General features: G+C 42.6%; 1 protein-coding gene and 1 non-coding gene across 2 annotated transcripts in view; one reads left to right on the top strand and one right to left on the bottom strand.

Annotated features, from left to right (window-relative positions):
- Nucleotides 1-841: 841 nt before the first annotated feature.
- The window catches only part of SUGCT (succinyl-CoA:glutarate-CoA transferase), a 352,798-nt gene continuing 334,511 nt past the window's right edge, over nucleotides 842-19,128 (bottom strand). Inside the window, exon 14 of the mRNA XM_056857041.1 lies at nucleotides 842-1,005. Within this exon, the coding sequence (XP_056713019.1) occupies nucleotides 842-1,005 (164 nt within the window). The remainder of the gene's footprint in view (nucleotides 1,006-19,128) is intronic.
- Nucleotides 10,079-10,152, top strand: TRNAI-GAU (transfer RNA isoleucine (anticodon GAU)). The gene has a single exon. It is a non-coding gene; the product is annotated as a tRNA-Ile (tRNA).

Below are 19,128 nucleotides of genomic sequence, written 5' to 3' on the forward strand. Positions count from 1 at the left end.
TATAATTTTTATTCACATTGTTTGTTAAAGCTCCCAGTCTGACCTTATTGTCCCCCCCCTTTCAATAAATGTTACTTGTTTAAGTGTCTTCGGGTTTTGAATGGGGCATCCACATTCCTGTGGCCACTAACCTGGTCCTTTTAAGACAAAGGGTTACATTAGGATCTTCTAGCACTCAGCTGGGATTCAAATGTTTTCTCTCCTTTGAAGAACCACAGAAATGCAACATTCTAGCATTATTACCACAACACAGCTGTAGACTATCATTGATAAGAAAACAAAAATTTCCAAACTAGAACTTGGTTAATTTAATTTAAAAGTGGTTAATTTTATAACAGCCTCTTTCTCCATGGCTTGCATTAGCCATTAACAATGTGCTCAGCCTCCCATCACAGAGAACATCCATTTGTTCACAATCTTGGTTTCATGTAAGAAAGGTTTTAAGAAGAAGATAGCAAAGATGGCTTGCAAGTTTAACAATTATTTGCTTCTTTCTGTGTGTCGTTATGAAAACCTAATATTAGAGATCGTTACAATTCTGGTACAAATTACATTCTTTAGATTTTTTTTTAAATCTGCAAAGTGATTATCTATACAAGCATTTGGCAACTGAATATTACCAGAATAGACAGTTGTACCTTTTAAAGCAGCAAAACTGGATTATTGGGGGCGGGGGAGAGAACCCTGACAGGCTGATATTTTATGCTGAATGAAATTATGCTGAATGTGCTTCAGATTATAATAGAAAAGAACTTAACCATCATTAGATTGTCATAATGGAAGAGATCCTAGTAGGATTCAAACAAGCCTCTTCTCTATCAGAAATGAAAGTCAAATCAATTTATTCAAGTTCATATTGAGTTATTACTCCAGAGCTGAGCAGTTCCTGTATGGTATCATCCTTATATCCCAGAGTAGTCTTCAGTACATCCACCGTATGTTGACCAACAAGAGGAGGTGGTTTTGGTTTGGAGGCTTCAAACTGGCTGTACCTTACAGCTGGGCCTGCCAAACAAGAAAGATAGAAGGAAATAACTGTCATGGTTAATTGTCTATACAGTGTCACAGAATCATAGAATCACAGAGTTGGAAGGGACCACCAGGGTCACCTAGTCCAACCCCCTGCACAATGCAGGAAATTAACTACTACCTCCCCTCACATCCCCAGTGACCCCAACCCTCCCCCCGCCATGCAGGATCCCACAATCAAAGCACTCCTGACAGATGGCCATCTAGCCTCTGCTTAAAGACCTCCAAAGATGGGGACTCCACCACCCTCCGAGGCAGCACATTCCACCGTTGAACAGCCCTCACCATCAGAAAATTCTTCCTAATGTTTAGCTGGAATCGCTTTTCTATTAGTTTAAATCCATTACTCCTGCCCTAGTCTCTGGAGCAACAGAGAACAAGCTAGTTCCCTCATCAACATGACATCCCTTCAAATATTTAAACATGGCTATCATGTCTCCCCTCAACCTTCTCTTCTCCAAACTAAACAAACCTAACTCCCTAAGTCTCTCCTCATAGGGCATGGATTCCAGACCCTTGACCATTCTGGTCGCCCTCCTCTGGACATGCTCCAGCTTGTCAACATCCTTCTTAAATTGTGGAGCCCAAAACTGGACACAGTATTCCAAGTGAGGTCTGACCAATGCAGAATACAGTGGTAGCATTACTTCCCTTGATCTAGACACAATACTCCTATTGATGCAGCCCAGAATTGCATTGGCCTTCTTAGCCGCCATATCACACTGTTGATTCATGTTCACTTTGTGGTCCACTAAGACTCCCAGATCTCTTTTACATGTACTGTTGTCAAGCCAACTATCTCCCATCCTGTACCTGTGCCTTATGTTGTTTCTGCCTAGGTGTTTACACTTCTCCCTATTGAAATCCATTTTATTGCTTATGGCCCAGCTCTCCAGTCTATCGAGGTCATTCTGAACTCTGACCCTACCCCCCGGGGTATTAACTACCCCTCCTAACTTGGTGTCATCTGCAAAGTTGATTAGCATGCTCTCTATTCCATCATCCAAGTCGTTTATAAAAATATTAAATAGTACCGGTCCCAGGACAGACCCCTGTGGTACCACTGGTCACTCCTCTCCAGGATGAAGTTGTGCCATTAATGAGCACCCTTTGGGTTCGGTTGGTCAACCAATTACCAATCCACCTAACAGTAGCAGTGTCCAGCCCACATTTTATTAGCTTTGTTTCAAGAAGATCATGGGGGACTTTATCAAAGGCTTTACTGAAATCAAGGTACACTACGTCTACAGCATTCCCTTCATCTACCATACTTGTCACTCTTTCAAAAAAAGATAAGAGATTAGTTTGGCATGACCTGTTTTTGAGAAACCCATGTTGACTGTCAGTGAGCACGGCATTTCTTTCTAAGTGCTTACAGACCGTCTGTTTAATTATCTGCTCTAGTGTTTTACGTGGTATTGATGTCAGGCTGACTGGGCGATAATTGTTTGGGATTTCTTTTTGCCCCTTTTTAAAGATGGGGATTTGGGATTTCTTTTTGCCCCTTTTTAAAGATGGGGACCACATTTGCCCTCCTCCAGTCTGCTGAACTTCTCCTGTTCTCCATGAATTCTCAAAGATTATTGCCAGTGGTTCTGAAATCACTTCAGCCAGTTCTTTTAACACCCTTGGATGCAGTTCGTCCGGCCTTAGAGACTTGAATTCATTAAGAGTAGCCAGGTATTCCTGTACTATCTCAGTGTCTATACTATGCTGTAATTCCCCTATTGTATCCTGTGCTTCATTATTCCCAGGCTGAGCACTATTCCCCTTTTGGGAGAAGACTGATACAAAAAAGGAATTAAGTAATTCTGCCTTTTCTGCCTCCCCTGTTAATAACTCACCATCCTCTCCACGCAATGACCCGACTGTTACCTTGATCTTCCTTTTGTTATGGACATAACCAAAAACCCCTTTTTTGTTGTTTTTAACTTCCCTGGCTAGCCGGAGCTCATTCTGCGCTTTAGCCTTCCTGACTTTCTCCCTACATGTGCTGGCTACTTGTTTGAATTCCTCTTTGTTGATTTCTCCCTTTTTCCATTTCTTGTACATGCCCTTCTTAAATCCTATCTCAATCCTATCTCCTCCTGTAACAAGTAGTTATGATACCTTCTATTTATACAACTTTTTCATGTAACTAGTATTAACTGATCCATTTGTAACCATGCTTCCTTCCAAGGAGTGCTGGGTGGTATACATGGTCTTGCTCTCTTCCATTTTATCTTCATAGCAATCTTTTGATTGGCTGAAGGAAGAACGACTTGCTCAAGAGCACCCAGTAAGTTTCACAGCTGAAAGAGTTGGGATTTGAACCTGTGTTTTCCCAGTTTTAGTCCAACTCCCTGATGGCTCTTATTTAACCAAGTAATCCTTCACTGAGTTTAGATGGGCATTCACAAGCGTGTTCCATTTTATCTTCATAATGACTGCATGATGCAGATTAAGTGCAGAGTGGCTTCGTGATCTTACAGCAAGAGACTGCAAGCACTGAGGGAGACTACATCTGACCTCTTACTGTGCTGTTTTCCTGATCAGTCCTTCCATAGTCCAACACAGCTACGGACAGTGAAGGAATCAACACAAGCCTTAGCACTTTGTTGAGATGCTAATATTGCAAACACGGCAGCAATCAAAAAGTAGAAGATCTATTCATACAAGACATGTGTCGTATCACACAGCTTTTTACCTACCTGCATCACACTTAAATTGGCCCTTGGTTAAGGGAATGCATTCTTGCTGTGGGAGACGTTTGTCAACAATATGCAGCAGGACCCCAGCAAAAGGCAGATTCTAGAAGCCACTATCTAAATGTTAGTCAACATGCAATTACTTCATTAGTAGATATGAATACATTGCATTTGCTGAGCCAGTCATAAGTTATGAGTTTTCGACAGCTCTTGAAAAATCGTCAGCCAAGATACTGATCAGAAGACGTTCCAAACGCAGCAAAAATTAACCAAGTGCAGTAGCATAATTCTGTTCTGTTGCCCAAAACAGAAGATTATCAATACATGTATATATTTCGCTTCACAGCAACATCCAATGACGACTAGCTTGTGTGAAAACAGCTTTCACTGATTACAGCACTACATTCAGACATTCATACTGGCCACCATCACTGTATTACTTCAACAGAGGCAGTTCACATATTCGGCTGTGAGTTTTTCACATGTAACACATGAAGTGGCCTTATACTGAGTCAGACCACTGATCCACCTAGACGAATATTATCTGCTCTGACTTGCAGCTGCTCTATAGGGTTGCGGCTGAGAAACACCTTTTCCAAACACTTGCTACATTTGATCCTTTAAGTGGAGATGCTATGAATTGAACCTGGGACCTTCTGAATGGAAAACAAATGTTTTACCACTGAGCCACAACCTACGCTATGATGTGCATGCAGTAGCAGATCAGCTATAATGGAAAGTTGCAGTCGCCAATCCCAGTATATGGTGCTCAGGCTGATAGCTTCAGCCAAGCTACCAACTTGTCTAATCACGGAAGCTGGTGGAGTTGCTCCTGCTTCTCTGGCAGTATGTACAAATCGGCCTTCTGAAGCAAGTGCTCCCTCACATCCATCTGGGAAATGATGCAAGCCTCTACACATCTAGCTTCAAGCCAGAGCTGTAAGTTTTGGAGCGATTTCCCTAGTACCTGTAGTTCACGGGCCCTTCAGAGAAAGTTGCATGCCTTCATCATTCCAATCAGAGCTTTGTATTTGTTTAGCTCAGATAAGGAATTAAATTGCAAGAGTGCCCTTGCGCTTGTTTACACTGTGAAATGAAAAGCAGTCTTTAGTGATCATTTAGTGAAAGGTTCATATCCTTCCTTCCTTCCTTCTTCTGAATTTTCTCACGGAGCATTTCTGGGCTCATGTATATTATACAAATTCCTTATCTTTCTATCTGCTGCCATCCAATATTTATATCAGCCTACAGATTTGCTGAGGTAGGATCACAAACAGAAAGCTGTTTGGCACAGATTACGTGGCTGTGGAAATTCACTTATGGTTGTGCTTTCCTTCTTCCGGCAAGAGTTCCAGAAGGACATTTTGTGCACAGATTATGAATCAGATATGCTAAAAGATGAGAAATGTATCTGTCCACAGAATTCCCATATAACATGCTCAGTTACCAACTTTATAGACCATAAAACTGAAGTTTCTGAAAGGCCAATAGATAAACTATTGCCACTGCAAAAGCTGGAACAGACTCATGGAGACTTGGGTGTCTACTCAAGGGTGAAGAACATAACAAATCATAGATTGCCATACCATTATTACTCATATTGGTGTACCCTTCCTCTAAAAAGCTCAGGGACAGCATATGGGTTGGATCATCACAAAAGGCTATGCTGGGAATCATGAGACTTGCATGTACAAAAGCCATGTGGGATGGAGGCTGTCGTATGAAAGACAATTGTGCGAAACTGAGTGCTGGATCCAACCTCCGATGTAATAATTCTTTGTATCAACACAACTGCCCTGTGAAGTAGGTTAGGCTGGGAGACAATAATCTACAGAAAGCAGTGACCTTCAAGGCTGTATAGAGATTTGGACCTAGGTTTTCCTGTGTCCAGTTGCAGCAAAACTATTCATAGCATCACATTGGGGCTCATATGCTTCAAAAGCTGTGCATAGTGGTCAATATGAAAAAGACCGGGGTGTGTGTGTGTGTGTGCAATATTCCCTCCCACTGCTATGAATTCCCACGCTCTCTTATTGGGAGTAAAGCCACATCAGTTAGACTCTTGCATTCCTCCAGACAGCTTTCCAAAATATTTGGCAAAAGAACACTATTGAGACGGATTGCCATTTCAAACCCTTCTCACTTTGCGTTGTTTAGAAGTTCTAATCTTCATTGATGGGCAACTGAACTCTTTTTTTAAAAACACCTTATCTTATAGTTACCTTAGTTGCAAGATAAATCTTTGCCTGGAGCTTTGGTAAATGTCACTATTCTTTCTGTCTGAAGCATTTGGGACTTAACATGCTCATTTTATTGAACTCAAATACTGTTATCAGCGTTGAGGTTTTTAACAAAGAAACAAACCAAATAAACAGTGATTTGATTTTGCCTTCTCCAGCTCACTTTCACTTCTCAGAGACTCTTTTGGGATTGCTGGAACCCAAATGGATATGGTATCTTCTTGCTTTCTTCATTCTTTCTTGATTTCTTGAGAAGATACTCCCCGTTTGGGCAAATAGCCACAATGATATTGCCAGTTCAGTTGTGTACAGCATACGATCAGTAGTAATCCGATTTTTCTTTCTATGGTTTAGTAAGGAGCTTGGCTTTTGACTACTGTGGCTCAGAGCTAAGCTACATGTTAAAAATTTCAGAAGTTCATCAAGGGGACTAGTAGTCCTACTACAGCCATGAGTTTCTGGTAGCAAGTCCATTCAGAAACACCACAGGGGCCCAATTCTGATTGGATCCACTCCTCATGGGGAGGAGAGGGTCCCCACATCATTTTCCCAAGCTGAAATGGCACCAGGGGGCATTATTTGCCACACTGGAGGAGGCATGTGCAAACATTCAGTGTCTCCCCATTTATGAATGCCTCCTCTGTTGGGCTCAACTGCTGGGAAATCAATTGTTCAAACGGCCCTCAGGGCTGGGCTGAAGGCAGTGGGCACCTGTGTAATTATGGGAAAAGGAAACACAGGTTTGGAGGCTGGATGATACAGAGAAAGGAGCAGTCAGCCTCTGCTGTGAATTTAGGGTTGCCAACCTCCAGGTATTAGCTGGAGCTCTCCTGCTATTAAAACTAATCTCCAGCCGACAGAGATCAGTTCACCTGGAGAAAATGGCCACCTTGGCAATTGGACTCTATGGCACTGAAGTCCCTCCCCTCCCCAAACCTCGCCCTCCTCAGGCTGCACCCCAAAAACCTCCTGCTGGTGGTAAAGAGGGACCTGGCAACTCTATGTGCATTGGCTGAGGGAGTGCTGGATCTCTCTCTTTCTCTGGGGATCTAATATGGGGATTTGCCTTATAGGAGTGACTCTATGAGCCAAGCTAAACGTGATGGCATCTTTGTGGTCACCACAAGGACACGGCTGCCATTGTAAAGTCATTTAAAAATGCTGTGCCGGCCAGATCCTGACTGGGCCCCACAGCACAACGTTCCTGTTCCCTCCCCCCACGCGTCTTCAAGTGCCAAAAACAGCCATAGAGGATGGAGTGCAGCCATTTCAGCACTTGATGAAGTGCGGGGGAGAACAAGAGCACCTCAGCCTGCCGCACAGTGGGGACGTTCAGGATCTGTCCTTCGTGGCATTTTTAAATGACTTTAAAATGACGGTTGTGTCCTTGTGGCAACCATGAGGATGCCATCATGTCTACTTTGGCTTTCTCCCTACATTTGTATTCTACCTATATATTTGTGTCAGGGATAGGGTTGCCAACCTCCAGATACTAGCTGGAGATCTGCTATTACAACTGATCTCCAGCCAACAGAGATCAGTTCGCCTGGAGAAAATGGCTGCTTTGGCAACTGGACTCTGTGGCATTGAAGTCCCTCCCCTCCCCAAACCATGCCCTCCTCAGGCTCCACTCAAAAAAATCTCCAGGTATTTCCCAACCCAGTGCTGGCAACCCTAGTCACGGACCTAAGGAACCCCCAGGCTCCATGACTCTGAGCGTAGCCAGGAACCCATGCTAGCTGTCCATGAGCCAAAGCAGCAGAACATGGGGTGTCTCTAAGGCAAAGCCTACTGCTCAACTGCTTGATAGGGAGTGGCTCCTTAACAGTCCACTGCCGGATGAGCGGCTGAGATGCAGCCTTGAGCTAGTTGTGTGGAGCCAAGGAGATGATTCGCAGCTGGGATGTGAGTGCGGCGGCAACAGCTTCCCACAGGAATTGCTCGGACTCCATGGGGTGCAGCCTCCAAAGTTAAAGGGAAATAAGTCAGAGAAGACGCATGGACTTTGGCTCCTGAGGTTGAGAGGAGCAGGGCCAGGAGAGAGGTGAAGAATCAGGGTGATGGACCTTCCCTTTCAGGTCTGAGACCTATGGATGAGAACACAAGTGCCCCCCTGCTTGCGTGGATCTACCAGACTTGGGCAGGACTTTTATTATTTGTATATAAAGCAAATACCACAAACCTATCACAACTGCTCTCTCTTCCAAACTGAACCAACACAGGTAAAGCCTAGAACTTCTCCCTGCTCGGAGAAGTGAGGCACATGTGGTTTGCAGGAGATATGCAGGGGAGCAGCAGTCTGAGGATCTTGATATATGTGACCTGCATTCAATGTACCTTTCAAATCTTCTGTAGAGTGACTCCAGGGGGCAGTGGCCCTCAGGTATATAAAGATGTGATTATGCAGCTCTTCATCACAGAGATTGGACACTTTTAGAATGGAAAATCCCAATTCTACAATCCATGCCTTGTGAATGAGTAAAAATAAACAGTGTTTGAGCAGGCACGATAAGCCCACGCTTCCCATTTTAGAATGTGATCCAAATGAGGGGTGAGATCTGACCCCTCTTTCAGATTTCTGCCTTCAAATTGCTTTGTCAGTTCACCAGACTACATCTTGAAAACTAGTTGGATTAAGTATAATTTTCTCAGAAAGGCATTGACGTTTTAATATATTATATATTTTAATATGGTTTTAGTGCAATTTATAGGTATTGTCTTATTCAGTTGTTTTATACCATAAGCAAATTAAAAGAAAATTAAAGCAATTAAATTTTGTTAAATTCTATTTTTATATTGTTGTTTCTTCCTTGGGTCCTGTGTAGCTTCCTTGGGTCAGGAGAATGGTGGGTATATAAATATTTTAAATAAAATAAATAATAAAACATGACATACTATGCAAGCAATAACCAAACAACCATTTTCCTGTAGGTAAAATTTAGTGCATCAATACTTCTATTTGACTTCCTTGCCAAGTTGCTGTGACACATGCTTTATCTCCAAGGTGTCATAGGGCAACTGGTTGGATAAACATTATTTCAGTTTCAGCTATAATACCAAATTGTCTGTAAGTTTTTCCTAGCACTTGAACTCCACATCATCATAATAAATTCTGTTTATTTGGCGCCTCTCTGCCATAACATCCCAGGCGCCGAACAAAGCCATAAAGTTAAGACACATAAAATACATTAAAACATAAGATATAGAAGACAGATAAGACAGTAGAAACATCGTTTTGTTACGTGAGGACTCAAGAGGATTAAAAATTCTTTTTAAAAGGTTAAACAATCTTCAGGAATTTATGGTACATTTCTCAGATGAAAGAGTATCAAGGCAAAGAGATACATATGAAAGCCACTTCCCAAACATCAACAGATGCCTCATGGTCAGGATTAATTGCCACATACATTAAACCTTTCAAGCAGATGATGAGAGGAAGGGCATCTTGGCCATCTTCTGGGCATGGAGTAGGGGTCACTGGGGGTGCTGTGGGAGAGGCAGTTGTGAATTTCCTGCATTGTGTAGGGGGTTGGACTAGATGACCCTGGTGATCCCTTCCAACTCTATGATTCTATGATTCTATGAAAAGGGTTAAATGCTCCACTATATAACAGAAATCTTGTACACATGTTCTGATCATGCAGTCAGTTGAGGCACAAAGAAGGGGAGTAGCAATGAGTGCACTGGCTCTACCCTGTGCCAAGGTAAGGTCGCTGCCTTGTAAGCACAGTGCCTACACAGAGAGGAAGTACGTGTCCATAGGACTCCATCCCCATCATCAGGAATGCTGCTTCTCCACCTTCCCCCCCCCCCCATTACAGCATGTGGTAGATGTTGTGCTCACAAGCCAGCAATCACATGGAGGAAAGAGACAGGGCCTACGTGCTCATACCGCTCCCCTTCTATGAACATTGACTGAACGTGCAGAGGGGTCATATTTACAGGGTTAGTGTTGCTGGAAATCTGTGTTTTTTTACTTATTTGGGTTTTTTATTATACTCATATATTATGTCTGACTGCTGGAATTGGGTGATTTTAAATTGGGTGATTTACATTTCTTTCAGCATCTCATGTATTAACACAGAGATAAGACTATTGCATTGGTCACTGAAGACAGTATGGGGAGGGGCCATGGCTCAGTGGTAGAGCATCTGCTTGATATGCAGAAGTCCCAGGTTCAATTCCTGGCATCTCCAGTTAATAAAACAACCAAATGGACGTACATATATGTGTGCGTGTAAAGTGCCGTCAAGTCGCAGCTGACTTATGGCGACCTCTTATGGGGTTTTCAAGGCAAGAGACCAACAGAGGTAATTTGTCAGTGCCTCCTCTGCAGAGCAACCCTGGTATTTCTTGGTGGTCTCCCATCCAAATACTAACCAGGGCTGACCCTGCTTAGCTTCTGAGATATGATGACATCAGGCTATACCATGCTGTCTTCCCTCCTGGGTGCACATATACACACTAGCAAAATAAAAGGTAACACATAATTTATTTTCTGACTCAATATAAGGGGTGGTTTGTAGTTCTTGATTCTTGAGACTTGCAGGTGGATATGTAACTTGCCTTCACTGAAAAGCACTGTTTTTGAGGTCATGTCAGATGTGAAAATTTTACTTTTTGCCTTTGACCTACAATATTACTTCCTAGCATAGTGGTCTAGATCATTATGATCAAAAGGCTTTGCATTAATATTGCCGGGACCCTTATTTACCTGTGAAGTAAGCCAGTATTATTATACTGAAGCCTAACACAGCTCAGTGATGCTATGCAAGGGAAGGCGTTGGAAGGACCTATAACATCCCCTACAGTAATATTTGCAAAGTGATGCAATAAAAAGTATATTAATCAAGGTACACAAGCTTTTTGAGTTTTGAAACTGAAGGGCTTTTTTGCAAACATATCAGTATGCAAGTCAAACGTGGCACTTGAGAAATTCTGGTAGCATTTCCTATCGCAGGTTAAATTGTACATGATTATTATGAAGATGCAGTTAATGAAGGAAGTCATTTCTTATGAATCATTCCAACTTTATTCAACAGTAGCTGAAACTCTTTTTTCATATTCTCGTTTGTATTTGCAAAGGAATGTTAGAGAAGCCTCTAGCCTCAGACATGAGAGTATCATGATATCTCCCGTGCTATGAAGGCATGTAAGGCAGGTAGTGTCTCAAGTAACATGGTAATGCATGGTGGTGCCACCAGTTTCTTAGCACAGGCCGCCATTTTGTTTGCAATGGTGTGATCCCTTCTTTGCCAGTGTGGCAGCTGAAGCACCATCATGGGTTTGGACTGCCCATCTGTCAAGCCGTTGCTAGTCTCCCGCAGTTTTCTGTTCCAGGCAATCATCTGTTTTGCTTTAATTTTAAATTCTTAAAAGAACACTCAGCTTTTGGATCTGGGCAGGAATAACGGAAGGGCAAATTCCACATTTGGACCCTATTCAGATGAATTCGCAACTGACAATTTGATCAATACCAATGCTGCATGAAGGGCAAGCAATTGCTTTGGCTTTTCCATTGTCTGTTGCCAATCCCTGTCATGTGATACTCCGTTCATCTAAGCTGGGAAATATCAAAGCAATATGGGGGCATTTGAGCCTTGTAAACCAGGCAGCCTACACGTTGAGTCGCCTGGGTGTGCGTGTGGAAGGCAAATAAGAGTAGATCCTGCATTTGAAGTCCTTGCGGCTGTAAACATTTGCCAGTCTCCAGCAGGGATTTTTAAAAATTCTATCCCATGAAAGGCAAAAAAAAGTCTGAAATCGCCTTCCTCTGCCTATAAAGGAAGACTGAGAAACTGAAATGTAAGAACCAGACACACCCATGAAGAGGAAAGTAGTATAAGGCTAGGACGCTATCCAAAAACCCCTTTGCTTATCCCCCCTTCCTAGAGAGAGAAGACTTTGCATCCAAGAAGACAACTAAAAAGCTGGAGAGTATAAATTAGAATCAGATTGGAACCAGCCATGCATAAGCAATATTCCATCTCAAATGTGCACAGATCAGTTTCATTAAAGCAATTCCCCATTCTCCCTGACTTTTCCACCTCCTGATGCTCTGGAATAGTTCCTTTTTTTTTTTAATATGTTCCCCTTCACGGCGGAGCAAAGTCCTTTTACTTGCTTGGGTTAGTAATTTTGAAGTCCTAATCATAAGCAGCAGGTGCTTGGTTTAAGTAGATTTTTTCCATCATGACTGTCTGGGATCATCAGCAGCACCTTCCTCCCACACACCCCCATCACCTTTGATCCTTTGCCACTTGCACTTGTGGGTTTCACATCTGACTGGTTTTTTCCCTTTCCTTCCAGTTTTCTTTTTCCCTGCATTACCCACTAATGTGTCTTCCTTTTGCCATGATAACTGAACTCAGACTTTGATTTCTGCACAAATAAAACTGAAAAAGGTTTGAACACACTGTTTTCAAGGACTTATTATTTATTTATTACATTTACATCCCACTTTTTTTCCTACCATGGAACCTGGCACTAAAGACATGGGGGGGGGAGGTGCCTTGACTCACTGGTAGGGCACCTGGTTTGTATGGAGAAGATCCCACGTCCAATCCCCAGCACCTTCACTGAAAAGGATCAGGGTGATATGAAACACTCCTACTTGAAACTCTGGAGAGCCTCTGCCAGTAAGAGTAGACAATACTGACCTTGACAGACCAAGCGCCTAACTCGGAAGGCAGCTTCAGGTGTTCATGACATCAAACATTTTGTGGCTCAAACAAAAGAAGAAGAAGAGGAGTTGTTTTTTATATGCCGACTTTCTCTACCACTTAAGGAAGAATCATACCGGCTCACAATCACCTTCCCTTCCCCTCCCCACAACAGACACCTTGTGAGATAGGTGGGGCTGAAAGAGCTCTACATGAACTGTGACTAGCCCAAGGTCACCCAGCCAGCTTCATGTGGAGGAGTGGGGAAACCAATCCGGTCCACCAGCTTAGCATCCACAGCTCATGTGGAGGAGTGGAGAATCAAATCCAGTTCTCCAGATCAGAGTTTGCTGCTTCAAACCACCGCTCTTAACCACTGGCTCAATAATCCTGGCTCGATAAGAGATCGATGAAGCTGCAATTTTATTATAACAAAGCCAGGATATAATATCAAGTCAGTTACCTCAGGTCAAAAACAATTAAAAATACCAAACAGTGAGGCCTTTTATGCACCCACGGTCACCCCCCAGGGTCACCCCCGCCGACTGCTTCGGGGCTTCCTTTTGATTATGCTTGCCTTTTCCACCAGTCAGAGGTCGCCTCACTCTCCCCGCGCATTTTGCCCATGTTTTCCAGATGCTGTTTTAACCAGAATCTGGAAAATGAGGGCAAAATGTGTGGGGTGAGAAAGCCGATCTCTGACAGGTGGAAAAGGCATGCATAATCAAAAAGAAGCCCCAAAGCAGTCGGCACGGGTGACCACAGGGAAACATCCCAGTTATTTCTCTGGTGCAAATAACATTTTCTTTCTACGTGTTCTTTCTCAGTTCTATATGAGCAGATGGCCTGTATCCTACCACGCACTGTGGAGACTCACAGGGTAGTTAAGTTCCAACGACACCTCCGTCTTTCAGAACATGCTGAGCCTCTACCCCATCAGCAGATCCTCTGGAACACAACGGGGGAAAGTGGGGGTCTGCATTGGGAAAACTGGCAGAAATTGTTGCCCCACCTCTAAACCAAGCATAAGCACCCTTAAGTCTGAGGTTGCCAACGTTTTCTACTTATTAGTAATGAAAAATATTCTGAGATATTCCCTCCTCAGCATGTTACCAAGTTTTGCTCTGTCCAAGAAAAAGAACCCAGACTATGAAGAAGACGAGAAATGAAGCTATCAGCTAAGCAATACAGAGGGAAATCCTATGAAATAGAAGCTTTAAAAAAAGAAGGCTAGAGTAGGTGTTTTTGCAGCCTTCTTTCTGGGTCTTCTAGGGAGTGCATGAACTACTTTGCAGCAGCTGGTGAGCTACTGGTAGCTCATTAGCTTCCTGTTGGAGACCTCTGCCCTGAGTCTTTAAAACATGTGGTTGGATCCAGGTCAATATCCTTACTGATAGACCACTTACTATCATTTGCCCATGCAGCAGAAATCTAAGACGAACTTGTAAGAACAATTTTAAAGGACTTGCTGATCTGATAGTGATAACTGGGTGACATGCTATTCTTTAAATGCTTGCTATGGTATAATATTGCTGCATTTTTATACTGAATTCTTAATCCATACGATTCTTCCAGTTATCTTTATATGAGCTGTAAAGAGTTGAACTGTTGTGACCTTTCAGCTTAAACAATAATTTGGGATATATATCTCTTTACATCTTGATTTCTAACAACCATATTGTATTTTAGCTCCCCGATTCAGGCACTACAACTCCCAATATCCATTGTGGCCATTTTGTGGGAATTGGGCAATGCACAGATTTTCTGTGTGTGTACAGCTTTGGTATGTGCAAGAATTGTTCACATGCACGGGAGCTGTACATACACAGAAAACCCACATGTTTTGCTATGGCAACCACATGTATCAGGAATACCAAAGGCAGTGTGCCCTCCCACTGGTGAGTTCTCAGTATCAGTGTCAGCACAGATGTATGATGTTATATTAGTCCAGTCATTCTCCAGAGCACGATTTGATTCCCTCCCCTCGGCTGTTCTCCTACGTAGATTTCTAAATCAACCTAGAGAGCTTAGAAAATGTTTATGTACAATGGGAGAGGAACAATCCCTGGCACACATTTTATTACACTGTGAATTTTACCTGGAATTTAGAAGAACTATAATCGACCCCTGGTTACAACAATTTGGCCTTTTACATCAACCTATAACTAATGGGAGTTCAATCATTCAATTTCTGTTCAAGGATAAAAATCCCGCTATATCTTATGATGTAGCTAAATTTTGTTGGAAGGCCATTACTAAAAGGAACGCTCAAAATAAAAAGGGTTATACTTTTTGTGATACACCAGGTGATGGGTGAAGCATGGCATAATGAATTTTTCTCTTTTTTCTTTTGTATTTTAATATGCTGACAAATGTATTTTAACTTGTCCATGCCATTGCTGGCGCCAGAGAGAGGCCGCGCTGGAGGAGGGCTCGCCACCGGCGTGAATGCGTGTAAATGCGTGATTACATATATACATATGCCGGTGGCGAGGTCACGCCGCCTCCTAAAAACCTTCGGCCCCATTCTCAGGAATGGGCTGTTAGTGACAGTTATTAGATACCTTGTTTGATTACTGGCCAGCATGCTGTTATTTGTATTCTAGATAAGCTTCCATGAGCCAGAACAGATGCAGAAAAGATTTTAAATTCCTAATCACTCTTCCTCCTAAGAATCTGCGGATATGATACTGTGGAGCAGTAAAACTCCTAGGACATGAATACTGGTTTGCACTGAATGTCTGATTAAAATGTGGCTGCTGGATTGCAGGTAGAGGCAGTTCACCTGTACAAATACGTGCAGTGTCCAGAGCTGCTCTTCCACCCAGCCAGAGTACAAAAATGTTTAATGTGAACTCAGATTCCTTTCCCAGATTGCTCTGATTCTCATGCTGATTTCTACACCAGCTGTTTTCTGCTCAATTCAATGTACAGACTTTATCTTAACGTTCTGGCTATTCCCTAGTTACCTGCCATATAATGGGATCTTACAGGTGGAGGGCATGTTTGTAATGCTTGTTCATCCACTTGCAGGAGAAAATGTCATAAAATAAAACACTTTGGGTTGTGTTCCTGGATTCAAACATATTCCCTCTAACTTTTTCAGATACTGTATCAATCCAAGAACGCCAAGAATTACTTCACCCTTTATAAATGTACCTGTTGCAGATTATATTCATTTGAAAATTAATTCTTAAACCAGCTGTTGTTGTTTTTCTTTGAGAAGTCCACACTGTTATGTGTGTCAGACCAATTCTGACAAACGTATTGTTTGCTATAATATGGTTGCTAAATTTATATCTATCTGGATTTTTTAAACTCTGTTCTTCCAGCTGCTCTTGGGGCTCTGTCTACTCTTCATACCATATTTTAGAAAGTAATTTTAATAAAGAGAAAGGGTGCTTCAACGCTAGTCCTTACTTCCTGTGACCCATGAGATTTTCAATGCCATAACTGGGACCCACAACAAACAAGGAAAATGAAAAGGGCAAGCAAAAACTGAACATAGGTTGAGGAGCTCCTACTGGAGTCTCTGCCAGCTCCACCCACACAAATCTCTCAATTCACGCTGCACCCTCTGCCCATTTAAGACCCTCTTAAATGTATGATTCCTAAATGAAATCTCCACGTTTAGAGGAAAACCTATACCCCTGAACAGGGACAGAGGAACACTGTTGCCCTTTTGCCATGCTAGTAAGCTTCCTAGAGACCTTTGGCTGGCCACTGTTGGAAACAGAATGCAATTCTAGATGGAGACAAGTTCACAGAGGCCATAAACAGAGTACAAGGCGAAGAAGAAGAAGAAGAAGAAGAAGAAGAAGAAGAAGAAGAAGAAGAAGAAGAAGAAGAAGAAGAAGAAGAAGAGTTGGCTTTTATATGCCGACTTTCACTACCACTTAAGGAAGAATCAAACTGGCTTACAATCACCTTCCCTTCCCCTCCCCACAACAGACAACCTGCGAGGTAGGTGGGGCTGAGAGGTCTAAGAGAGCTGTGACTAGCTCAACACATATGTTGAAGAAACAAAGGGGTGCCAGCAAGCACACTTACAGGCACCACACGGGGGTTACTGCTGCACAAGGTCATGATATGAGATTAGATCTGAGCCTTCATACCCAAGTAGGCTGACCATATTTCCTTGAGACAAAAATGGGACATTGGGATGGCAAAAACGGGACAGGGGTTATGTAATATTTTATAATCATGAAAAAGCAAGATGATAAAAGAGTTTTATTACCCAAACATATTGAGCTTCTTCAGTGACAGAACCCATATAAAAATTTAGGTAGACGTAGAGGGGGACTAACTAAAATCAAATTGAGAAATTTAAAAATAATACTGTTATTTTATACTACATACAACATTTCAGTATATTTTAGTTGTTTTCGCTAATCACTATATTTCTCAAACCAAGAGCTTAAATGAAAATATTTTTATGCTCCTGGGGCCATGTTTTCTCAATATGTCCCAACTATACAGCAATAGGAACAAGAGTACATGGATGACATATTCAGAAAAATAATGTGCAATAGGAAAATATAGGAACTATCCACTCTAGTAAATAAAAGTATTCAATTGTAATAATTTTATATAATTTTACAGCAACATGATAAATATTAATGCACTGCTAATATCATACTGCCCTTGTACAAATCTGTGGTGAGACCACACTTGGAATCCAGTGTAGTTCTGGTTACCACACCTAAGAAAGGATATTGCAGAGCTTGAGAAAGTGCAGAAAAGAGTAACCAAAATGATCAGGGGACCAGAGCAACTGCCCTATGAGAAGCAGTTAAAACACTTAGGGCTGTTTGGCTTGGAAAGAAGGCAGTTAAGGGGGAGACAGGATAGAGGTCTATAAAATTATGCATGGTACAGGGAGAGTGGACAGGGAGAAGCTTTTCTCCCTCTCTCATATTACTAGGTCATCTGGTGAAGCTGGAGGGTGAGAGATTCAAAACTGATAAAAGGAAGTATTTCTTCACACAATACACAGTTAAATTGTGGAACTCCCTGCTCCAGGATGTGGAGATGGCTGCCAACTTGGAAGGCTTTAAGAGGGGAGTGGATATGTTCATGGAGGAGAGGGGTATTCATGGCTACTAGTTAAAATGGATACTGGTCATGATGCATACCTATTCTCTCCAGGATCAGATGAGCATGCCTATTATATTAGGTGCTGTGGAACACAGGCAGGATGGTGCTGCTGCATCATCTTGTTTGTGGGTTTCCTAGAGGCACCTGGTTGGCCACTGTGTGAACAGACTGCTGGACTTGATGGGCCTTGGTCTGATCCAGCAGGGCTTTTCTAATGTTCTTCTTATGTGCATTAAGGAATTTGAAGCAGAACATGGAACATGATCAACTGTATTCTGAATGTTCAAGTAACAGCAGAATTAGGCACCTTAACGTGGAAAACCACAACTAAAACTGCTGGTGTAGCCAAGGCATTTTGTGTCCCACGTATTCCACCCCTGGGGCTGTCAATCTAGTCCCAGAACACTTCTGCTAGTCCCAGGGGCTGTTATTCCACTCTTGGGGGGGTCATTCCAGTCCCAGAACACTTGTGCTAGTCCCGGGAGCTGTCATTCCATGGGGGGGGGGTCATTCCAGTCCCAGGACACTTCTGTTTGTCCCAGGGGCTGTCATTCCAGTTCCAGAACACTTCTGCTCATCCCAGGGGCTGTCATTCCACTCTGGGGGCTGTCATTCTGGTCCCAGAACGCTTGTGCTAGTCCCATGGGCTGTCATTCCAGTCCCAGACTAGTGTATCAGGGTTTAAAGACCTTACTGGAAAATCCATTCCACATTTTCTTTGCAACTCTTTTTGTGCTGTAATGTATTTCAATGGAGCTCATGCAAGCCAATTGGCAATCCAGGCTTCCATTATCTTCAATGGGCTGTGCAGCCCCTCCCATTGTTTCTAATCGGCTAGCCTGTCATTTGTTTTAGTGCATACCGGCTTCACCTCTTTGCTTTCACCCACTCTCAGAAACTAGACATTTTAATTAAAGAGACAGGACGGCCAGGAAATATGACAAAAAACGGACCGTCCCGTTTAAAACGGTACATATGGTCAGCCTATACCCAAGTCCCAGAATCCCTGATGCCATGCCTGTTTCTAGATGATGTGCAAAGGGGCAGAACATGTTATACAGAGGCAATCCCAAATTAGCCATTGAGCTTCTCAGAGCTTCCTCCCGCATTTCTCCTCCTCCCTTATGTCCTTTCTGTGAGACAATATCAACCCAGTTTTGGGTCCCGACCTACAGTTTGAGAACCACTCCTTTAAATAACATTATCTGTAATATACAAATAGAACAACATGCCTACTGAAGAAGAATCTGAGGGGGGAAAGTTGATAAATGGAACATAGATATATATAAACCTTATTTTTTAAAAAAAACAGGTAGTCAGCCCTGATGCTCACTTACACTGCCACCTACTTTGAATTACTCATAACCCCCCCCAAAAAAAAAAACCTCTGTCGCATTTTAAATAGTCCAAGCA

Source organism: Euleptes europaea, chromosome 11 (assembly GCF_029931775.1).
Source record: "Euleptes europaea isolate rEulEur1 chromosome 11, rEulEur1.hap1, whole genome shotgun sequence".
NCBI lineage: Eukaryota > Metazoa > Chordata > Lepidosauria > Squamata > Sphaerodactylidae > Euleptes > Euleptes europaea.